The 19,841-nt window shown below is 41.6% G+C and overlaps 1 protein-coding gene across 1 annotated transcript in view; it reads left to right on the plus strand.

The window, feature by feature from the left end:
- Positions 1-667: 667 nt before the first annotated feature.
- The window catches only part of robo1 (roundabout, axon guidance receptor, homolog 1), a 258,413-nt gene continuing 239,239 nt past the window's right edge, over positions 668-19,841 (plus strand). The window contains exons 1-2 of the mRNA XM_079513570.1: positions 668-683; positions 1,046-1,176. Of these exons, the coding sequence (XP_079369696.1) occupies positions 1,083-1,176 (94 nt within the window). The 5' untranslated portion in view covers positions 668-683; positions 1,046-1,082. The remainder of the gene's footprint in view (positions 684-1,045; positions 1,177-19,841) is intronic.

Here is a 19,841-nt window from a genome sequence, read left to right on the forward strand (position 1 = left end):
TATCTGTTTCTTTCAATCGCCTTTATCTCCTCCTTTTCCCAGATGGCATTTCTGGTCAAAAAGATTTATTCCACGGCCTCATCGCGACCACTGTGATGGTCGCGATGAGGCTTTCTCGCCGCCGATCGCGGGACCAGGAGTAGATGCGACAACACACACAGTAGTACAGTAGTAATATTTGTAACATCCGGTCACGGGTTTTGGCTCTTCAAAATATGGGTTGAACGGGGGGAAATCCTGGCGTGAATTACATCGAATTTATTAATTAATCCTGGGTGAAGTAATTTGCACAGTTCACCTTATAGTGCAATATGGAGAGAGTGCAATATGTTTGTAGTGTTTTATTGTTCAGTTTGATTGAAATGCTTAACAGTCAGTACATTGGGCTGGGCCATAGTCAGGGGTGTTGTGATGTGCTTTTGCTATTGATGATATTTATGTTGTAGTATATTGTGAAAAAGTATACAGACTCATTATTGTTGTAGTTAGTTTGGTATGATGTGGGTTTACCGGTATGTATTTATTGTACAGTATGTTTATTTAAGTATGTTTTAGACTTTAGAGTCTGAATATACACCTGTAAATGGAGCAGTCCGGGCTCATTAGCTGCAGCTTGGTATAAAAGGCTGCAGGTTGTCAAGTGGAAGGGAGGGGTGGGATGCTGGACACCACCATGCAAAGAGGTTGACAGAATTGAACGTTGTCTTTGTTTTGGTGAATAAATATACCAGCTGGTTGAACTCTGTACCATGCCTCTGTACTGCATTCCAACTGCTAACTTGGTCATTCTCACAGTCACCAAATGTAGGGGGCGCTGTCTACGGAGCATGAAGCTCATACTTTAGACACAGCCATCCTTAGGGCACAGACGCTAGTAGAGCTAATACATCATTTCTTTATCAACCATTTTCACTACACGCGTTGTGGGTCTATACAGGGTCTTGTTGTACATCTGACATAAGCCTACAGCAGTTTTTTCTTAAAGGGAAGATCAACATTCCAGCAATTTAACAAGTCATTTTGTCTTCTATCTCGTGTCCCACAGATTGGGCACCAGTGATGCCAGGACAGTGAGCAACGTCATGCGTGTCACATGGTCAGGGGCCACACCCCTCCTCGTGATGGTGCTACTCAGGCTGGCCCAGTGCCAAATGCTGGAGGGCTCTCTGGTTCCAGGTAAGACCTGGATGTCGAGCACATCACCGGAATGAACTGGCATGAAGTCTCCTCCATTGTCAACATTCCATTTTCTGCCTGTCCACACTTGTCATTCTCTTCTGTCTATGGAAACCTTCTTTTATTAAAATCAAACAGACTTATTGTCTGTTTGATTTTAAGCAGCTGACACCTTGCTTTTAACTTCGGTCTCGAGTTAAATCAATCTTTTGCTTTGATGTTTTTGGATTATACAGAATCTTCATTTGTTCCTCAAATGAAATACTCACAGGCAATATACCTTGGATCAAATTTGAGGGAGGGAAAATTAATAAACCACAAAATAAAACAGTGAATCAACCAGTCTGCTAAATCTTGTACTGTATGCCTGTGGGGTATAACTTTCCTGTAAGTCCTCTTTGTGTCCTGAGGACTGTACTCTCATATGGATCTACAGTACTAGTGACTGCAATAAGCATGTATTGTAATGAACATTATCGGTCACCTTAATTTGCTCTCTATTAGAGACTCACGACCCAGCTTCACTTCACCAAGAGAAACAATCTCCCAGGTTTTATTTTGTTAATGTATGTTTGGCATCAGTTTCCCTGAAATTCTTTTTATAGTTGATCAAGTGTTTATGTCCTCTCTCTCATAATGAGTGAGTCATTTCATGGAAATGTTTCTCCGTCGGAGAGAGAGGGGAGCATCTGGCTGTATAGGCTGTCATTGTCAGTCACCATGGATTCACTTTAGTTGTGCTATCTTCATCACCCTCCTCTCCCTCTGCTCATTAGTTAGGAAGACAGTTCCATGAATTACTGCTTAGTGGAGCATCTCGCTGCTCATGCCTCGTCTGCCTATTCTGTACCTTACCTACACTGCCCCTCCATTGCTTTTCACTTCTCATTCTTTTTTGTTAACCACCACATGCCTCCATTTTCCACCTTGTACTTTCTTTTTAGCACGTACTATCCAGGAAGAAAATTGCTTGTCAAGCTGCTTGCGGTGTGTGTGTGTGTGTGTGTGTGTGTGTGTGTGTGTGTGTGTGTGTGTGTGTGTGTGTGTGTGTGTGTGTGTGTGTGTGTGTGTGTGTGTGTGTGTGTGTGTGTGTGTGTGTGTGTGTGTGTGTGTGTGTGTGTGTGTGTGTGTGAATCCTTATTTGAGCATGAGAATGCAAGGGTGAGTGGTACTGTAGCTATTTTAATCATAGTGGTCTGTGCTTGGTGATCATCAAAAACAGGACATTAGAGATATTATGTGGACAGAGCTATAATGATGAAATTTGGCATACAGTAATTGAGGGAAGGGATACATGAGGGAGACCTTAGTGCTCAGAGGTTGCTGGTTACATTTTTGGTAAGGAGCACTTCCACACATTGCGAAGTGCGAACGGGTGACCTTTTGCTTACCAGACTACTAGCTTCTCACCACTAAACTACGTCAGCACTATGTTGACAGTGTCCTGTTCAATCTCTCTCGGTGGTATTCTCTTATACTTTTAATTTAAATGCTGTGAATAAACAAAATTATTCCCATTAGACATTTCCTTTTTGTCATGATGTATTCTGCACTAATGCTTTGGGGACAACATTGTTTTCATTATTTGAGACACTTGATGCCTCTAGCAAGGCGTTTAGCTTCACTGACAGTCCTTGTCAACCAAACTGGAATTTTACATGTAAGCCGTGGATGGTTCTTTGGGTAAAAGTGTCAGCGTAGCAAAGGAATGACAGTCACAAGTTTCCACTGCAGGTCTTTTCTTAATTGGGGAAAATGTCAGGCGTGACTTTAATTCTCTTCCTTTAAATACTCAATGACAGCTCCTTTAATTCCCTTCCCTGCAGGTACAGTAGGTAAATAGAAGCAATTCCCACAAGCCATGAATCCCTTCACCCATTTTGAAAGGCATTGTCATATTTGGATCGCCCTTCCTTTTATTATTCCTCTCAAGTTGACGGGCGGGCGGCGGTGGCTCAGGGGTAGAGTGGCTGGATGGTAACCGCAAGGTTGCCAGTTCGAACCCGGGCTCCCCCAGAGTTACTGTCGAAGTGTCCTTGAGCAAGACACTGAACCCCTAATTGCTCCCGATGTGCTAGTTGGTGCCTTGCATGGTTTCCGCTGCCATCGGTGTATGAATGTGTGTGTGAATGGGTGAATTGATGCACAATCTCTGTAAAGCGCCTTGGATAAAGGCGCTATATAAATGCACCATTTACCATTTACCATTTTAAGTTGACAGATAATGACCCCATCTCCTGGCTGTGTCTTCTTGCTGTCACAGCGATTAGAGATACAGTAGTATAGGGACAAATGTCAGGAACCTCTCCGTGGGGTGGGATATTAGTGAGGTGAAACAGACGAGAAGATAAATAAATAATTTTGCATTGTCCAGTAGTTAATTGGGGATGCAGGTCTGCTACCCATTGACTTGCTCTAATCAACATATTTACTCTCTCAATTTATATCTTATGCCAGACAATGGCTTACTGCACAATTATATTCATAAAGATGCAATCCAGTTTAATAATGCGGGTCTCTGGCCCTGATTAATGTCAGCTTGCCATTTGATCATGCACATATTAAAGTACAGGCCAGTTATGAGTATTTTCTTTTTTTTTGTAATATTGTATTTAAATGATAAAGTGGTTCTCAGCTCACTGTAATTTGCCTGGTTATTGATCCTCTTAGGGTGAAGAATCATTCATTTAACATTATATCCCATGCAAAGACCTAATGCAACTGATCCCAGCTCGTATGTGGTTTTCCATGTGGAGAGGCAAGAGAGGCAATGCCCTATTCAATCAGTATTTTTGTTTATACTTTATACTATATGGTTAGTAGTTTATTATTACTATAGATGTTTACCCCAGTTTGGAGTTGAATGTTTTCCGTTTTCTCTGGATGGAGAAAAATATTTATTTAGTTTAGTTTCCAATGAACCTGCAGTATGTATTTAGTCCTTTCTCTTTCTGTCTAGTTGTATAGCAGTAGTACAATATCTATAGTGCCTACAGTAGGCGTGTGAGTAGTGTATTTGTATGAGTGTGTACTGTATGTTTGCCTCATAGTGTTGAAAGGCATTTTAGGGTTTACCTGCCCTTTAATCTGATTATCTCGGCAGTGAAATTGAACCAAATTGAATTTGTGTCTGGTAATTCCTTTTTTTCCCACGTCATGAGCTACTCATATACTCGTATAAGGGGTAGACTGGGGTAGAGTGGCTGGTAGAACAGCCAGATGGTAACCGCAAGGTTCCCAGTTCGATCCCGAGCTCCCCCAGAGTTAGTGTCGAAGTGTCCTTGAGCAAGATCAACCCCTATTGCTCCCAATGTGCAGGTTGGTGCCTTGCATGGTTTCCTTTGCCATCGGTGTGTGATTGTGTGAATGGATGAATGTAATGCACATACATATATATACATATCTATGTATAGCGCTTTGGATAAAAGTGCTATAGAAATGCACCATTTATTTACCTTTTTTGAGAAACATTTCCTCCAACGATTTCCAATTCCATGTTACCAATGCTGGTGTATGTATGAATTCCATCTTTGAACACAGATTCCTATTTTTGTCTGTTTTCCACAAAATGTGAAAGACAGGGAAGTGAGGGGACAGATCAGGGCACCCCTGTTGCTCTGCAAAAGTCAGGTATATCAGGTGACAGTCTGCCTCCCCAGGCCCATGCATGTTTTACTCTCAAGGTCCCTCCTTCACCTTACGTTCAGTGTTCAGCCAGTCTTCACGCTACCCCGGGGTGATTAAATATGTGGTTAATACAGCACCATGAGAATATTGAATTACGCTGGAGCCACGCTGTGACCTTTTTAAATTACCGAACCAATTGTGCAAGACGGCGGTGGAAGTTTGTAAGAGGCACTGCCACGTTGGAGCCCGGAGGAGAATGGATCTGCTGCTGCCATCTTGCTGACGCTTTCCTTATTAGTGTTCTGCACTATAAGCACCGTATTTGACGCTGGCACTGTCCCCTCATTTTCTAGCACTTTGTTTCCTTTGGCTGCAAACTCCTCGCCTCTCTCTCTCTCTCTCTCTCTCTCTCTCTCTCTCTCTCAGTCTTTCTCTCTCTCGTACAACGACAGGTGTCAAGGCACAGACGAGTTGAAATACTTTACTGGAATGGCCTCACGCAAACTAATTTGGCATGTCATTTGACTGTCAATGAGACACCTATCGCTCTTGACATGCACTGCAGTCTCACTCCATAAATCTTAATCACTGGTCTGTTTCTCTGACGCATCCTTGTCAGCATATCGGCTGTGCTGATGTCTGAAGGTCGTTTCTGATGTCCACTGTAATTTGAGGCAGAAAGGGCAGACAAATGAAGCAGTCTGCTTGTGTCTTCAGTGACTTGGCTCAATGGCGCCACCGCCATTTTTTCCCTACATTAGATGATTCTGTGCTCGTGCAATCCCCATCCACAGATGATTCAAAGGGACTGGCAGTGAGACAGCCATCTAAGCTTGGCATCAAGCAGAGTAAAGCTTTTTAATCAGATGAAAAGTTGTTTTGTTTTGTTTCTTTTTTCATCCTCTCCAACATTCAAAACAAGTGATTGCTGATTGTTCTGTACAGGACTGTAGAACATTTCTAAATATTGTAGAAAATGACTAAATATACCATTGCATTTTGCATTTCTTCCTCCAGGACGATTTATCTGTTAATGAGGAAAAAGAAGGAACATGAAATAATAAAGATTCAAGATTACAAAATAAAAGAATAATATGCAAAACCTTATTTGTTCAAAATAAAGTAGAAATGTTGGCACTTGAGCGGGAGGCACACAGGTTCCAGGATGATGGTTATGGATTGTAGCTTTGTGAAATGAGATTTCTCCAATTTGGCAATTTGTTGGTGTCAATCTGTTTGAAAGATCAAAGTTCAGAGAAATGTATATATGATGAGTTGTGTACGTGATTGTGAATACAAATTTCTCCAGTTTGGCACAGTAAAATGTATAAAGTAACATATGTTCATTGTTCAACGGCCCGGGCTGGCCTACCGGTCCGGGCACCTAGGCTGCTAATCCAGCCTGACAGCGTTCAACTCCCGATCCCGATGACCTTTGCTGCGTGTCACTCCCCATCTCTCTCGCCCCATTTCCTGTCAGCTTAACTGTGCCTATCAAATAAAGGCAGAAGAGAACAAAAACAAAACAAAAATATGTTCACCAGTGATAGAATATTACCTTCTCACATGGGTTGCAAAGAAAAAGTGAACTGAACTACTGAGGAAAACTTCTACTTTTTCAAATCGGCCCCACTGTTGCTATAACAGGCCGATTCACCCTTTTGGCCTATAACTCTCAATACAATCAAATTCCCCTGTATTCTTTGGATCATAACGCAACTCCCCAAATAGGCCACGCCAATTTCCAGCTCACTATATTTTCATTTTCTTTGAAACACAGTTTTTGCTACTACTTCCACCGAACTACTTTGTCCAAACCTCACCCAAATTGGTACACCTGTACCCATTTTGCAAAACATGCCACAACTCATTAACGCTCTGCCATATGCTGTGCAACTTTACACGCACACTCACAGTAGGCCAATTAAGGAAGAACCTCATTTTCACATCTGCATCATGCTGTCGATTCAACAGTCCACGTTTTCTCAGATCCCATTCCAATTGGATTTGGACTTCCAAAGTTTGCAGGCCCTGGTTAGGCAACCCAGCCTGACGGAGACCTGTGCTCAGAGAAGCACACTTGTCTAGTTCAATATACTGTAGCATGTAGTGATATAGTGTGCTGCAGTGGTTTGTGTTCTATAATGGAATTGAAATGTATGCTGTTAAAATAACACTTCCCATGCCATGCCATCTTGTATTGTTCCACATCTCTTTTGTGACTTTGACCTTTGACTTTTTGGATGCAACGGTTCAAAATCAATCTGTATGGTGTAGTTTACTGATCATTTGCTTCAGACTTCATGATACAATGCCCTTATGTGACCATGAAGGTTTGACATTTTTTTTTACCAAAAGTGACTCATCGCTTTGGGACAGCCTTGATTATTCACGCAAGGTTTCATGTCATCCGTTCTAATGTAAGTTTGCTACAAGTCAGACCTTGACTTCCAAGTTTCAAGAAAATCTACCCATCCGTTTTCAAGTTATGTGTACTAAATTGAGTATTCCAGTAATGGGCAGGCCTATAGGGGTAGAGTAAGATCTCATTAGTAGTGAGTTTTAATTGGGTAGCTCAGTCTACCATTAGCATGGTAGATTCATAAGGACAATTATTTCACTTGCTGAACAGGTTCAAGATAGATACAGTATTTTACCTGCAATAAAATATCTCTTTTACAACTTCTCTTGCAATTTCTCTAGTGTTTGGTTGGCAGTGGCAACCTCTCTTCCGTCTGTGTTTTTATTGAGCAACTTTGGTCAAAGATAACCTTATTGTTTTAAGCAGCTCATGATTTCTATTTCCTGGGGCATGGGTTGCAGTGCATATCACCTCTGCCTCTCTCTCCATCCGAATATTTAATCACGGAGGAGAGCACCTGCCAGCATTTCTTCATCACAGACATACACCTTCAGGCTATCATTTAATGGTGAAAAATCTGAGCTTTTTTATTTTGTTTTTGTTTGGTTATTTATTTATTTATGTTCAGGGCACCCTCTTTGCATTGAATTCCACAATTTGTTTCATCGTGCTCAGACTTTGTTGCCCTGAATTTGAGCTTTTATGCGACCTTTGTCTTCAGCATACCATTCACAGTTCCAGCTTGGACTTTAAGTTGGCATACTCAGACGGTGTCTGAAAGCTGATATTACACTGGGATAAAAGACATATGGTGCTACATCTTAAGAGACCTGTGATGAATGTGTGAATTCTAATTAGGCTGCAAAATCTATGTAGTCAGATGAATTGCGTTTTCCCACAAGTGTGTACAACTCATTGCCTGCTATTTACGCTAGATCAACAGAAACCACTGAAGCTCTAATGTCATCATAAAAAATGCTGACTACTTATAGTCATTACCACCTACACATACAGGCTCTTATAGGGATAGAAGCTCATGTCTAGAAGTTTAGAAGCAATCTGCCTTGTTTGAGGCATTTGCTTATCCAATTAAAGCCCCTTTGAGAGACTATATGGCATCTACCTTTTGAATATTCTTATCAATCAACTAGTGGTTTAGAAAATTACTGTATTGATTAGCGTTTCCTGGAATGCATTTGAATGTAACAAACTGCAGTACATAGACATATTTTAGCCCTTCATATCAATAGTTCTTAATCAATAATAAGGCAATATACTAGAGAGAGCAATGATAATATAATAACAGAGTGTCTGACCATATCTTCTACATTCACCTCTCTCACCCTTGAAGCCCAGTGTATGTTTGAGTGCGAGCGTGCGTGAGTCTGCATGTGTAACATGTTGTGCAGCGTGCATGCCGCAGAGTTTATTGATTTCCATAGAGACATGACACAGGCACCCCTGTATCCCTTAGCTCACTGCCTCCACCCCCCCCACCCCCCCCAAGTCGAACATCCTCACAACCCACCCCCAAGCCACAGCATCCCTCCCATGGGGGTTACACTGTGGGGCAGAGGGAGAGTGTCATCTCACAAATGAATTTCTCCTCACATCCACTCTCTCCATTAAAGAAGCTCGCTGTGCTCCAGTCCCCTGCAGCTGTTTTTGCTCAGGAACAGGTGCACTCAAAGTGCTTGTTATTTATACCTGTGTTGTGTCCACTGTGCTTATCTGCAACACCTTCCCAGAACAATAGAACTACACTGAAAAATCCGAAGGGGTGTTCATTTAACCCACTGAAGCCTCGTACTATTATAATTCATCGTACAATGAAAATAGCAGATCTTCAAGCTAACAATGCGTTGCATCGCAATGTGTTGTGTACACGAGTGGTATATGTGTGTGTCATTGTTTACCCTTTTGTTGTTGTTTTAAGCAATTTCGCAATAGGGGGCCACATGAATGAGGCTACGGCTATTTGCTACGCCTGCCTTCATTCTTCCATTCACGTCCTAACTTTCGCTTGGGAGCGTGCAAGTCGTACAACTTCTTCAAGAAATTAACGTTAAACTGAGAACAGGGAAATATTATACAACTGCTTGTCAGAGATGAAAAGCGTAGTCATTGCTGAGTGACAAACTGTGACAGTGATACACAAATTGTAGTCATGTAACTAGAATGTGAGTGATTTAGTTACACACCTTCTTTAACAGTGATGCACACATTGTAGTCATGTAACTTTAAAGTGCAGACAGGTCACATACAAGTCACATGGAATCTGATTTTTTCCAATGTGACTTGAGCCACATTCAGAGGTGGTTTCAAATCTGATTCAAATCTGATTTGAGGCGATCTGTCTCAGTCTGAATGCAACAATCTGATCTAAATCAGATTCCATGTGACTTATATGTGACCTGTCTGCATTTAGACTTATTTAAACAAATCAGATTCCAATCTGGATGTGGGACAGATCTGATTCAGGCTGGCTTTGGCTGCCAGTCTGAACTCGCAGATCAGATCTGGACACTTGAAAACGGCAGTGTGAATGGACGGGCCAAAATATCAGATTTGAGAAATAAATCAGATTTGAATCAGATTTGACTGAATGTGACTGCAGTCTAAATTAGGCCTTAGTTACACACCTTCGTTGCTGCTCAACAGGCATCCATTGTATCAGACTAATTGACTTGGAGTCAGCACTGCATGGGAACATTGAGGTCTGGAAGACAGCAGCACTCATGATTGGAAATCTATGTCTATACGTGCTGGGCAGGTCAGGCTATCTTTTTAGTCTGCCCCCCTTTAAGAAATCACACCTTGAGGTTTCCAGATGGTTGCTGATTTTCACTGTGTGCTACGTGAAAAGAATGAGAAACTGTTTTGTCATCTTGTTTTATTCTTGTGTATTCATTCACATATGAAATGGACAGTTGCTGTCATTTATCTATTTGTTGAAATTCTTTGTTACATTTGCCCCAAATGGGGCAATATAATATGGTTAACATACATTTAAATTAATTGTTAAATTGTGATATTTGTAAGGAAATTCAGAAGCACGGATATACCATATCCCCATTTGTGATGTGATGAAAATATGATGTGAATGACCATAGGGGGATATCAAAAGCATGACACCCCCCAACCACCACCACCCCAGCAAATCAAACCCTAGCCACCGATTGTTTTATTGAATTTAAGTTTGGGCGATACTTCAGTGAGCTTGGTGCACATGGTCCACATACAAAGTATGTGGACCAAGTGCTAATTTGTCTGCTCAATTTCACATTCCTGTCACAGCCCCCATCTAGCCATTTGAGACCAGATATTGAAGATGATCCCCATTCTGCTGTGGGCCCCCTTTTTAAATGGAATCTATTTCATCCCTTTCATTTGTCAATCAGCCTGAAGAGTGCGTCTCCAATGGTGGTCTGTGTGTGTGTGTGTGTGTGTGTGTGTGTGTGTGTGTGTGTGTGTGTGTGTGTGTGTGTGTGTGTGTGTGTGTGTGTGTGTGTGTGTGTGTGTGTGTGTGTGTGTGTGTGTGTGTGTGTGTGTGTGTGTGTGTGTGTGTGTGTGTGCACGCATGCACGGCAGTAATTGTCGTGGTGTCCCTTCTGTGCCCGGTGTTTTGCATGTGAAAGGAGCCCGAGAGGAAAAGTGAGCATTGAATTAATACCCAAACGGCCTTTTGTCTCCATCACTTTGACTTGTGCTGCCTGGAGATTGAATCCACAGACACTGTCTGGGACAATCCACGAGGAAAAGGATAGAGAAAGAAGGGAGTGGTTCTGTATCTCCATGCTATACACAGTGAAAGACTCTGCGTTCTTCTAACTCTGAGACTGTAAAAATGGACTCAAATGGACCTACCATTTGGACGCATAAGGGTCCATTTGGGTTAATTTTATACTTTGGACCTGTGAATTTTACACTCTAAGCCCTGCCCGAGTGACTTTAGTGCCTGTGCACGTTTGATTGATTGAAAATTGTATTAACAGTTTGTAGAGAAAGCACAGTCTGAGTAAAGCACAGTTCAATACAAGGTCTGCTAAGAGGAAAAGCAGCACTGACTTGTTGGGGACCTCCATTTTGAATTAATCATCAGAACATACAATATACAGTACTATGCAAGAAAAAAAAAACATAAATGGAATAGAAATCTAAAGAAAAAACATGTACAGTTAGGAGGGGGGTGCACACTTTAACTTTTTATTTTATTTTTACTGTGGCCACCCATGGTGGTACAATATACAGTACTATGCAAGAAAAAAAATCATATAAATGGAATAGAAGAGGCAACAAAGCTGTAAAGGGAACTCTTGCTGACTGAGGGAGTTCTCATCGTTGAGGTGTGAGAGAGAGAGAGAGAGAGAGAGAGAGAGAGAGAGAGAGAGAGAGAGAGAGAGAGAGAGAGAGAGAGAGAGAGAGAGAGAGAGAGAGAGAGAGAGAGAGAGAGAGAGAGAGAGAGAGAGAGAGAGAGAGAGAGAGAGAGAGAGAGTGTATAAAATATTAATGGGCATTGTGTTTGTGTCTGCTTAATGAGCAGAGGCTAGATCAGTATGAAATAAGCATCTATGTTTACATTCCATGCAGGAATCTCTGTAGGGTGGGTGTGTGTGTGTGTGTGTGTGTACACACAGCTTTTGTGCTGTATTTTTTAACCTTATTGTATGCCCGTATGAGCTGTGGGACCATCTGAATTTCCCCTCGGGGATCAATAAAGTATCTATCTATCTATCTATCTATCTATCTATCTATCTATCTATCTATCTATCTATCTATCTATCTATCTATCTATCTATCTATCTATCTATCTATCTATCTATCTATCTATCTATCTATATATCTGCTCTGGACGGACAGATATTCCGAACGGCCACATGCGCATCAGTAATACGACAATTTAATTTCTCACATTTGTTTTACTTTTAAACGGATTGTGACATTAAAAAAATGTTTTTGTAATCTTTTTTAGGTTTTCTGAGCTCAATTGCACCCAAAAAACGGAACTTTTAACATTCAGTAGATTTTCTGTGGTCTGGGGTTTTCTGGCTCAAACAAGTGCTCTGATTTTCCTGCTGTTTGTCAAAGCCTGCAAATCCCCTTTAAACTAACTTAAAACCAAGTAGTGTACTAAAAGTTTTTACTTGAGTAAAAGTATCGATACTGCAATGTAGAACTACTTTGTTAAAAGTTAAAGTTCGTAATTCAACATTTACAAACATTTGTAAAAGTACAAAAGTATCAAAATGTACTTAAAGTACCAAAAGTAGAAATGACACTGTCATTTCAAGTTCTCAAATGTATATACATATTTTTGAAAATAGCAGATATACTGTACAAGCTCACACGCTTGTGTAGCTATATGGCTAAAGTTAATGTATGTAAAAAATCTACAAAGTAACTAGTATAAACTAAAGTTTTAAAATAATTGTAGTGGAGTAAAAGTACAATATTTGCCTACTGTATATGCGATGTAGTGGAGTAGTACATACATGGGTTTGCATGTATTACATGTAAACACATGTAATGGAATAAACAGTGCAAATTACAATTTCCAGCTATAAGAATAGAGTAGTATAGAGTAAAGAGCTCTGGTCTGACACCTACTGTCCACCTACTGTTTTACACAGTGGGCAAAAAAAAGAAGGGTTAACCACACCCCTTAAGGCAAAACCACACCCCTCGCAGGAGTGGCCCCCAAAGGTACCTCCGAGCCAGTGATATCCGTAGGTACCTCTGAGGTCAGAACGAATAGTAACCTACTGTATGTCAATGGGATTTGCTAGCAGATGTCACTGTTTTGCCTGTTTTCATTGCAGCTCAAAAGGCTTCCAAACCCCAGAGAATACTCCAGACCACAGAAAATCCACTGAATGTTCAAAGTTCAGATTTTTTGGGTGTAATTAAGGTCATAAAACCTAAAATAAAAACAAAAAATAAAAATAAATTAAAATGAATGTCATGGTTCACAAAGGTATGGGAACCAGTCTTAGATACAGTGGACCCTTCTAGACTGTGCTTCAATGTACCTTATTGAACGGTAGTGAATAACAAAGACTCTGGTGACCTGTAATGTAATCATGTCAAGACTGTGGTGTACTCGTTTTGTCTTTTTTTTTTTTTTTGTCTGTGCATTGTAATGTCCGTATTGTGGTTCTTGTTGTTTTCCTATGTTATGTTGAAAAAATAAAAATGTGTGGTTCTATATACATTGAATTGTGATTGAACAGTTGTGAAATCTCAGAGCCTCAATAAAAATACATAAAAAAAAAATGAATGTCACGAAACCTTTAAGGCAGTTCTCTAGAACTGCTAATCTGATCGATTTAACACTCAACACTGTGAAGTTGACTGGATTAATGGTTTTGGAGATGGGGACACGTACAGCACAGTCAGGGATTTGTGGAATGTCTAGATGGCTAGATGGGGCATGGCCACGACGTGTGGCCGTTCGGAGTTGGTCGGTTTTGGAGACTTCACACATGATACTGCACTTCCTTAGGTCCTTAGCAATGCACCCACCACGTGTGAAGTCGATCAGATGAAAGGTTCTCGAGATATGTGTTGTCACGGAAACGGTGAACAACATGACATCATCCACAAAGTCATGTCTCCCTATAAAGTGCGGTGCCCAGAAGCACTGAAGAATATATATATATAATATAGACAGATATCTTATACTACTAAGCATCTCATAGGCAGATATCTTATACTACTAAGCATCTCATAGGCAGATATCTTATACTACTAAGTATCTCATATTGTAAGAAGTATTCAGAACTATACATCAAGGAGGTACCTAAATCATTGGGCTCAAGCTGACTGCTACTGACTAGTTCATCAGCTCCCTCCCCCTACGCCTAAGGCGAGATACAGTCCTTTAATCATAAGGCCATAAAGCCTTTCCCAACACATCCTACTGATAACTCCTACAAGCATAGGTATTCTCAGTTACAATATGCAAAGGACAGATAGACAAGACAGACAGACAGACAGAGAGACAGACATCACACACAACTTTGCTCACAATTGACATGGCTACATAAACATTCCACTCACAGCAACTACTGTATTTCTTGGCTGGCTGTCTTCGTTCATTGGAATAATAACCAGACTATGACTCTACACACTTGCTGATAGTAGTCTACCAGGCACCTATGGCATCTATTGTGTTTATTAGGAAATGAAAAGCTGTTCTTTTATGAGTTTCCTTATCTCCCCTTAGTGTTGTTGTCCCACCTGCATCCCTAATCTCTATGGTTACTCTTATGCCATGCAAGGTCCCACATACTGTCTAATACATAACAATTACTACGATAAGCAATGGTTGTGACACTGGAACGTGGGATTACTGTATAGACTGGAGGATTTTTCTATTTTGCTGCAATACTGTAAGCAGGATGATTTGAACAGAAAATAGCCTCAGGCCTGCCTTGTTTCACAGCCAACACTGGAGAACACATTTTCTTGGAGGTGTAAGAAAATGTTTATTGTATTGTTAGCCAGGTATGTTTCCTTTTCATTCAGGAACAAAATTTCATATTAATCTCTAATGCTAAATGTACCCTATATTGTACATCTGTTTCTACATTGATATAAAAAGAGGTGCTTCTGTCTGACAGAATCTTAACTTATGTTCTATGAGCTGTTTTAGAACAAAGCTAAAGGGGTGCTCACATCGTAGGCAATGGTGACAATTCATATTTCAATGTAAGATAGGGCATCAAGCAATATTTCACATGTACGGGGCATTTACCAAAAAGTCGACTTGTCAACGTCTTGTCAACAAGTGGTTATTGTCAAGGACAAACCATGCGTTCTCTAGTTAGGGACGATTGAAAATACATGTTTTGACAAAAACGCAGCGAAATTCAAATCCATGCAGGACTTTAGCATCCAGTGTGAAATAATGCAACAGAGTTGTAACCGTTATTGTATTATTGTCAATATTATTACCTGTACGCTCACACTGTGAGAGAGAGAGATGCCCACGAGTCTCGGAGCTCGAGTCCGAGTCGAGTCTGGAGTCTTTGGGGGTCGAGTACGAGTCAGTTACTCGTTTTTAATTGATTTTATTTTTTATTTATACGACATAGCCTAAGGCTCTAAAGACCTCTAAAGACCCAACCCGAAATAAAAATGGACAGAATGAATGTTCATTGTTCAATAGTAGCCCAGCAAGCCAAATAACGTCATGATAACGTTATGATGATGTCCGGTGACGTTCAGGACTACGTCATTTCCAGGACGTCTTCACCAGTTTAAATATTCTGGGCCAGATCTGACTAGTTATGATATGACTTAAGTTGATCTGGCCTCAATCAGTCTCTATCTGATTCATCCAGGGACGTCCGTCTTAGGCCCAGGCCACACTACTCTGGATCTTTTGCAAAACGGATATTTCCGTCCTCCGTTTTAGAAAAAATCCCTGCCCATACGACAGAGATATCTATGTCCACACACAAACGCAGAAACGCATTGAACACAGGATAAAATCACTGCAGTAGCAGGTTTCAATTGTAGGCTATATTATATTTGATTTTATATTTACACTTATGAGGTGCCAATCATATGTTTTAATGAAGGAATAAGTACCACATTTTAAAAGCCACCTACATTGTGAGTGGAAGTGGAACATGTTTCTTTCATCATTCTGTCAGCATGTCACAATGTGCGTAAATCTCCAAATCCCGACTCTCGACTTTTCTCTCCATATAATTAAAAAATGATAGACACTTTACCATTGCTCTGGCGACTTGGCAAGTCCTGCACAGAAAATAAAAATAGAGTCAGACCTATAGAAGTGTCGCGTCCACAACCAATTGTGAGCTTGTAGAGTGGCTATATTTTCCAGGTGTATAATAAATGTCATGTTATAATAGTAGGCTAATAAAAGTTCACGCACGCACATTGTCTGCATGCAGGCGCAGTGACAACGGAATGCAGTCAAGGGTGCGCCCTTTATTACCAAAACAGGAGAGAGATGTGCCATATGCCCACGGCGACCCACTGTATACTTTCTTCTCACCAACCACGCTATTTGATGCGATTCCATTCACACCTCTCTCTCTCTCTCTCTGCACCCTCTCTCTCTCTCTCTCTCTCTCTCTCTCTCTCCTCGCATGACCATGACCATGAAATGGAGAGCAAAATACAGCACGATATAGTTTCACATGCGGCTATGCACACACCACGCATAGACTTGTTGGTGTAGGGTACTGCGCAATGGCATTTGGCCTGGGTCCTTATTGGTAGGTTAATATCCACAGTTTATCTGTAGCGTTCCGCAATATTGTTCAAGCTTCGCACTCGGCACCAATACAAATGAAATCACCAATCCGAACTGGACTAGTAGGCTGATATATTTATTATTGGATGCAGCAGAGCAGTGCCTTTGCTCGCTGCAGTTGATGCAACAAATGATACGTTTTAAAGTTGTAAACAGTGATATATACAATCGGATTGATATCCATCTAGTTTCCATGCAGGCACAAGCTGCATTTCTCACCTAAGTATAGTAAAAATGATATGCGCTAATAAGCAGTGACATCATCGTTTCTCAAAAGCTCCGTTTCGCATGACTACACAGCTCCACTGATCCGGATATTTTCGAAAATCTTCACTTATTTATCTGTTTCCAAAAACCTCAGTTTGAGTGGCCGAAAGCGCTGTTTGCGTGTGGCTGAAAGGCCCAAACGCACAAAGAAATGTGCGTTTAGCAAAAGATCCACATACGTGTGGCCTGGGCCTTAATGGGTAAAATTTATGTTGGTTGAAATCAGGTGATATTCTGGGCCAGATGTGACTAGTCTTGGTTTGACTTGATCTGGCCCCAATCGAGACGTCACTAATTCGTCCAGGTCCTGACCGTGCTTGCTGAGAGCTACATACTTCCATACATACATTCATTTAGGCTCCTTACCTCCTTGCGTCTTATATCTTAACACTTCGGTCTCGTCGGCTAAACAGGGTGGGAACATTTTCGATGACGTCCCACTGTTGCGCAACATCGAATGTTGCGCAACAGACGCTCCCAGCCTGTGGAGCAATGCGATCGGTTGTTATATCAATAATCTCTGTCCTATTAATCAATCTCCGTCTAGGGCATCACACTGTACTAATTAATAGACAGAGACCTCCGTCTGGGGCCCTTAAACTATGAAAATTGCTCACTGCTGTGCGTAACGAGAACGCTCAACCACCACCGACATTCCCCGCTGTTCCCCCACACCCCCACACTTCACAGTCACCACAGCCAGTTTCAGGAGGAAAGGCACAATGTAGCCTACTACTTACGTTGCATGGCTGTTAAAGTTCCAATTAACCTTCTCGTGGTTCTATTTCCAGGACAGGAGTGATAACTTAGGCTATTGTCTAATACTGTAAGTTTACAGTTTACATCAAGCAGCCTCTCAAACCCATGGCTTGTTCCAATGCGTAACGTGCGTCGGGCTGGCTACCCCCCCCAAAAAAACAGACATACAAGCTGTCGACACGCCGTTTCAATGTGTGTTGACATCTTGCAGATCTGTTCTTTTAGGCACATAATCAATGATGCGCGACGCCATGGAGTATACAACTATGCATTTTGTAGCCTAACCAAAGCCTGTATGTACTGTAACATTACGTTGGCATGGTGGGCAACATATGGAACTTGACGTTAATGCAGTGAACTTTAATTATACCTAATTAAAGTTCAGTGTTTTACCACAAGGTCATCAGCCCCAGCGCACATTAAACACAGATCCACCCGATGTTTCCAAAACGTTCCCTCACAGACAATCCTATCATATTATCAACATATTAAACAAATGCAAAGTCAAATGACGTTGGATAGCTGATGGGGAGCCAAACAATTTTGAATACTTTCGCCGTTTTAATATTTAAATGTTATGATGAAAAGCTCCACTGTGCATCAGTTTGTGCTTGCCTCGCCATCTGTGGGTATGAGCACCGCGCAATTGCACTGCGGGAGGGGAAAGGAAAGGGATGGGATTGGATTTTTTTTACACGTTCCTCACAGAGCACAGAAGCAATGGCTAAACATCGCTGTAAAAAAAATAAAATATATACTTCCTACAGTATGAACAGCTGGAACAATCTCACCTTATCACATATTTCCATTTGGAAAACACACAGCACACTTAATGAGTACAAAAGCTAAAAAAGAAAAAGGGAAATGACTTTAAAACAGCTAATTATCCTAATAAAGGCTGACATCACAATTAAAATAAATATGTTAGCTGCCTATCTGGGGAAATATGCCGCCTGGCAAATTGCAAAGGTGTACACAATGAAATGAAAGCGGGAAATTAATTTGAGACAAGAAAACCCCTGTCTGTAGAATTTCCTCCATTATCTCAATGTGAACCTCACGAGGAGCAGCGTGACATTGGTTTTATTACCACAGAGCATCGATGACGCTCTGGATGAGTGAAAGTGCTGACGATGGGGAATGAGCGGCTGATCAGTCACTGGCTGGGTGCCCATCACGAAAGCTCAAGGATACTGGGAGGACGTTTGGCCCCTGTCATGTGATTGGCTGCTTGAGGAGACCTGTGGCACGGCCAACCGTGAGGTTAAACACACACAGATGGACCATAAGAGTCATGTATAGAGGAGCCCTGCATGGACACACATGCACACGCAGGCCCCCAGAGACGCACACGCAGGCCCCCAGAGACGCACAGGCAGACAAACATAGCCACAATGACATACGCAGACACATATACACCCCATACACACAGCAGACACACTTATGCCTGATGTATACCTTGTTGTGCATTGTGTCGCACATCGAAAATGGCACATCTACAATTGATTTGTGAGCTTGTAGATCTGCAACAACAATCTACACGTGTGACACCGGTGCACAAGTATAAATAATCACTCAGGCTTCACACTGTGATGGTGAGGATGGCAGCACTGGTGTTATCCCAGCTGTGAGTCAGGTGACTTATGTCAGTTGTCACCCCATATACCGCTTTTATCCTCCTCCTCCTGCCACCCCCCGATCTGCTCCCATATGCTACACTTCTCTCTTTCTGCGTCTTCTCCCTGTCTTATAATAGTGTCATGTCTCTGACAGTAAGAGTGAGAGGGAACAATGCAGCAGCCTGTGCCACGGTTTTGTTCTTTAAGCTGTGCTGTGTCTTATTGCCTCTGTCACATCTTATGGCTCCAGTGTAGAGATGCAGCTGTGGACTGTGCTGCCTCTCGTTTTGTCGTCTCTAAAATTGACTTCCCAGTGGTTTTCATGGAAACCATAGTTGTTTTGGTGTAGTATTATTATGAATCAACAGAGGTTCGGTTTAAATAGTGCCAAGAAAACAATGTTGTGCTACACAGTAACTTGACTGTTTTAAGTCAAGTCAGAAAAGGTGGAGTGAGTCTTAAGGGGAAGGTAATTTTACACATTGGCAGCTGGGATGGAGAACACTATTGGTTGAACCTTTGGCCAGGCTGTTGAGAATGGAAGGACAGCTGTTCTGTGTTTTCTGATCAAAGTGTACAAGAAGAGTGGGGCTAGATCACATCCTACAGGTGGGGAGGTAGGTCATCACCAAACCAGGTAATGCAGAGGCAGACCAGTAAGAGGTAGTTGCAGTAGTGAAGCCTAGATGACTGAGGCTTGGATAAGGAACTGGGCAGGCTCCTTGATGACAAAGTGTCTGAT

This window comes from Electrona antarctica, assembly GCF_951216825.1.
Source record: "Electrona antarctica genome assembly, chromosome: 11".
NCBI classification, from domain to species: domain Eukaryota; kingdom Metazoa; phylum Chordata; class Actinopteri; order Myctophiformes; family Myctophidae; genus Electrona; species Electrona antarctica.